We start from the raw sequence: 5,000 nt of genomic DNA, 5'->3' as shown, positions 1-5,000 counted from the left end.
ACCCTGGTGGGAGAGAGGGATAGGGTAAACCCTGGTGGGAGAGGGGGATAGAGTAAACCCTGGTGGGAGAGGGGGATAGAGTAAACCCTGGTGGGAGAGGGGGATAGGGTAAACCCTGGTGGGAGAGGGGGATAGAGTAAACCCTGGTGGGAGAGGGGGATAGAGTAAACCCTGGTGGGAGAGGGGGATAGAGTAAACCCTGGTGGGAGAGGGGGATAGAGTAAACCCTGGCGGGAGAGAGGGATAGAGTAAACCCACGGGGGAGAGGGGGATAGAGTAAACCCACGGGGGAGAGGGGGATAGAGTAAACCCACGGGGGAGAGGGGGATAGAGTAACCCCAGGCGGGAGAGGGGGATAGCGTTAAGGGTTAACACTAACCCCCCTCTTTGGAAAACTATTTACCATGTTTGGGTCTATAAACAACTGATCACTACTCCAGGAGGGAGAAGCACCACGGCTGAGATGATTAAACATAGAAACAAACAACATTTATACTAAAACATAAACATTGGACGACAACTTGTATTGAAAAACAGTGAATTAGGTCCAGGAAAACTGGAACTACAACTGGTCACGTGACCTCTTCCTGTCATAGTTATGGCAGAAAATGAGGGAGGAAAGGAAAGGGATGCAACAAGGAGGGTGCTGGGTTGGGTTCAAAGCAGGTTAGGTGGTGTGTGTGTGTGTGTGCGTGTGTGTGTGTGTGTGTGTGTGTGTGTGTGTGTGTGTGTGTGTGTGTGTGTGTGTAAGGTGTCCAACGGTGGGTGTACATGACTTATCCCAATTGGTTCTGGTGTATAAGGTATAAGGAATTATGTCATGGCGCCTACAAGCAGCGGAAAGGGCCCCAGTAACCCAGTCCCAGGGAGCACGAGGAGACCCGCACCACAGGGGCGCACACATACAACCCAACCCCAAGTGCAGGCACAAGACGCAGCCGCAGGCACAGAACCTGGGCCGCGGGCGCCAGGCACGGACCACAGGTCCGGATCCAGGCCCTGTGCCGACAGACCGACACCCCGCCCGAACCGGCCACCCCACATGCCACCCCACAGGCCAGCCGGTGGGACCCCCATGCCCACACACTCCCTGCGTAAGGGTGAGGCCCGCCCCACCGCAGCCGACCAGACGCCCCACCCGGCGTGAGCGCCGAGTGCCCATCCACGTAGCAGAGTGTGCTCAGCGCCCTAATGCCCCAGTCTGCTCCGCCCCAGTCGCAGCAGCTCAAGGCCGCCCACTCCGACTTGTCTTCAGTCTATCCACAACAAACAGACCAGGGACACTCTCAGAGCCAGGATGTCCCACATGGCACACCTTTGGATAACAACTATCAGCCCCATTCTCTCCAGTACTTTAGCTCATCCTCCATCCTGTTTTCCTGCCTTTCCGCCCAGCTCATGGTTCCACTCTTCCCTTCATCCAGCTCAACACCACCCACTCTGCTCCGCTCCATCCTACAAGATGCCACCACAAAGTCCTTCTCCTCTGCGTTCATTACCACCAGCTGCCAACAGTATGGACATCAATCCCAGCAGACACAACAACCGACCTGTTCATGGTGCCTGCTGCGGTAGAGATGGCATCTGCAACTTCTCAAATACCAAGCCAATTTCCATATATCCAATGTCCTTAGACCACACCCTGCTGACCCAGTAGCAACATAGAGAGACGTCGTGTGAGCGCATGGAGCCTTCCTCAATCCTGTTCTGAACAACAACATGTCGTCTGCTAACTTATCCAGTTCTATATGTTTCTTTATCACTCATCCATTTCAGGTCGTTATTAACACTTCAAAGTCAGCATCACTTAATGTCAGGTGACAAAGAAACAACTACAAACTTGTTATCCTTTCAACAGAAACGTGGTTAGATGAACACTTGAAGCATGTCCCTCAAATGATAACTCCTATCAGTCAGGGGGGCAGGGCAGATGAGGGGGTGGAACAGATTAGTTCAACTGCATCAAGGTTGATGGAGGAGAGTTTTTCTTCTTTTGAATATCTGCCCTTTGTCCTCAAGGCTGAAACTTCACTTTTATTCTAATGCTCCATCAACCAACCACTAAACTAGCACATTTCCTCCCAGAATTCTCTGAACTGGCATCGCTTCTCATCATCACCAGATATGATAGAATAATGTTGAAGGATCATCTAAACATCCACACAAATAACAGGGCTGACCCTCGTGGAGCTTGTCTCCCAGGACTGGAACTGAGGCTCCACATGAACACCGTCACACGCTGTAGATGGTTTGGAACTGAGGCTCCACATGAACACCGTCACACGCTGAAGATGGTTTGGAACTGAGGCTCCACTTGAACACCGTCCGACGCTGGAGCTGGTTTGGAACTGAAGCTCCACATGAACACCTTCATATGCTGGAGCTGGTTTGGAACTGAGGCTCCACATGAACACTGTCACACACTGGAGCTGGTTGAATATCGACAAGGCTAGGTTCAAGAGGTTTATTCGTCACATACATATACATACTTTCATGTATATGTACAGTCTACAGTCTAAGGTCAATGTTTCTGAATAATATTCTATTCAGGGTTTCTGCAGCTTTCAACAAGTCAAATTTAAGACGTTTTTAGACCATTATTATGCAACTTAAGACTTGTTTCACATCCATACTGGAATAAATATATACAAAGGATATGAAGGAAAATCCCAGAATTACTTGCAAATTCTTCTTTGCTCCCGTTAGGGGTCGCCACAGCGGATCATCTGTCTCCAATTCCTTCTGTTCTGGGCATCTTCCTCCCTTACACCAACCGCCTGCATGTCCTCCCTCACCACATCCATAAAGCTTCTCTTTGGCTTCCTCTTTTCCTCTTGCCTGGCAGCTCCATCCTCAGACTCCTTCTCGCAATGTAACTCTCATCTCTCCTCCACATGTGTCCAAACCATCTCAATCTGGCCTAACTCACTTTTCTACCAAACTGTCCAACCTGAGCTGTCCAGCTGAGGAAAGCTGGACTCCAGGTCTATCACAGCACTTATAAAGAATCCTTATTTGTATATAACAAAAAGAAAAGACCATTTGTCACAGATCATTGAGAGTGGGAGTGGACCTGGGAATACTGTTTCCACCATCAACTGAGGGCTGCATCCTGACCCTGTTCCAAACATCTGTCACTCAATGTCAGGAACTTTCTACGTCCTTTAAAAGCTCAATTCCAGCTGTCAGAGAGTGTTCAACTCTAACAGCCAAGCCTGTAAAAGGAGAGCGTCCAGGTCACTGCAGGTCGCTGCAGGTCGCTGCAGGTCGCCGCTATTTACTGCAGTTCGTTGCAGTTTACTGCAGTTCGTTGCAGTTTACTGCACGTTGTTGCTCTTAGCAGCAGACAAACAGCAACAGAAAAAGGTTCTCTTAACATCCGAGCTCTTAGAAAACACAGCGACCTGCTGCATTTTTAAACACAATGAATAAATAAAAAGTTATATTTCAGCTGTTGCTGTTGCTTCTAACTGATGGAGGAAGGAAATAGGTATAGCATGGAAGAAGAGAAGGAGCAATAGCTTCTATATACTGTATATAAATACTACATATATATATATATATATATATATATATATATATATATATATATATATATATATATATATATATATATATGGAGAGAGAGAGAGAGAGAGAGAGAGAGAGAGCAGATACTAGGATGGTTAAACTAATCCCAGCTGTTTATTTTAGTAGAGCAGACAGACAGTAGAGCAGATAGACAGCAGACAGACAGTAGAGCAGGCGGACAGCAGAGCTGAGCAGACAGTACAGCAGACAGACAGTAGTGCGGACAGCAAACAGACAGACAGCAGAGAAGGCAGACAATAGAGCAGGCGGACAGCAGAGCAGAGCAGACAGCAGAGCAGACAGACAGTAGAGCAGAAAGACAGCAAAGCAGGCAGAAGGACAGCAGAGCAGACAGACAGTAGAGCAGAGCAGACAGACAGTGGAGCAGACAGACAGCAGAGCAGACAGACAGCAGAGAGACAGCAGAGTAGACAGACAGTAGAGCACACAGACAGTAAAGGCAGACAGACAGCAGAGCAGACAGCAGTCAGACAAGACAGACAGAAGGACAGCAGAGCAGACAGAGAGCAGAACAGACAGACAAGAGAGCAGAGCAGAAAGACAGTAGAGCAGAGCAGACAGCTGAGCAGACAACAGAGCAAACAGACAGCAGAGCAGACAGTCAGTAGAGCAGACAGATGGCAAGGCAGACAGACAGCAGAGCAGTCAGACAGTAGAGCAGACACCAGAGCAGACAGACAGTAGAGCAGATAGACAGCAGAGAGACAGCAGAGCAGACAGACAGTAGAGCAGACAGACAGTAGAGCAGACAGACAGCAGAGCAGATAGAAAACAAAGCAGAAAGACAGCAGACAGACAGTAGAGCAGATAGACAGAAGAGCAGACAGACAGCATAGCAGAGCAGACAGACAGCAGAGCACACAAACAGCAGAGCAGAGCAAAGCAGACAGCAGAGCAGACAGACAGTAGACCAGACGCACAGCAGAGCAGACAGACAGTAGAGCACAGAGTAAACAGACAGACAGCAGAGAGAAAGCAGAGCAGACAGACAGCAGATCAGACCGACAGTAGAGCAGACAGACAGCAGAACAGACAGACAGTAGGGCAGACAGACAGACAGTAGGGCACACAGTAGACAGACAGACAACAGAGAGAAAGCTGAGCAGACAGGCAGCAGAGCAGACAGCAGACCAGACAGACAGTAGAGCAGACAGACAGACTCACCTTTCATAACCAACTTGTAGCGGCGGCCATATTTATTGATGAGTACGAGGAGAATGAGCAGCAGCAGAGCAGCGAGGCCAGCAAGCTCCAGCGCCATGGAAACCTGACCAGACAGGAAGTGGATTCTACTGAACAGGAAGTCCTGTTTCTGCTGAACAGGAAGTCCTGTTTATAATGAACAGGAAGTCCTGTTTCTGCTGAACAGGAAGTCCTGTTTCTGATCTTCTGAACAACATTATTTGTCT

At 48.9% G+C, this 5,000-nt stretch overlaps 1 protein-coding gene across 1 annotated transcript in view; it reads right to left on the bottom strand.

The window, feature by feature from the left end:
* The window catches only part of ntrk3b (neurotrophic tyrosine kinase, receptor, type 3b), a gene marked incomplete at its 5' end in the record, with an annotated part of 30,728 nt that overhangs the window by 7,232 nt on the left and 18,496 nt on the right, over positions 1–5,000 (bottom strand). The window contains one exon of the mRNA XM_079997928.1: positions 4,756–4,920. Within this exon, the coding sequence (XP_079854054.1) occupies positions 4,756–4,920 (165 nt within the window). The remainder of the gene's footprint in view (positions 1–4,755; positions 4,921–5,000) is intronic.

Source organism: Zeus faber, assembly GCF_960531495.2.
Source record: "Zeus faber genome assembly, chromosome: 3".
In the NCBI taxonomy this organism is placed as follows: domain Eukaryota; kingdom Metazoa; phylum Chordata; class Actinopteri; order Zeiformes; family Zeidae; genus Zeus; species Zeus faber.
Note: the sequence above shows the minus strand (reverse complement) of the source record. Positions and strands in the feature narration are given on the sequence as shown.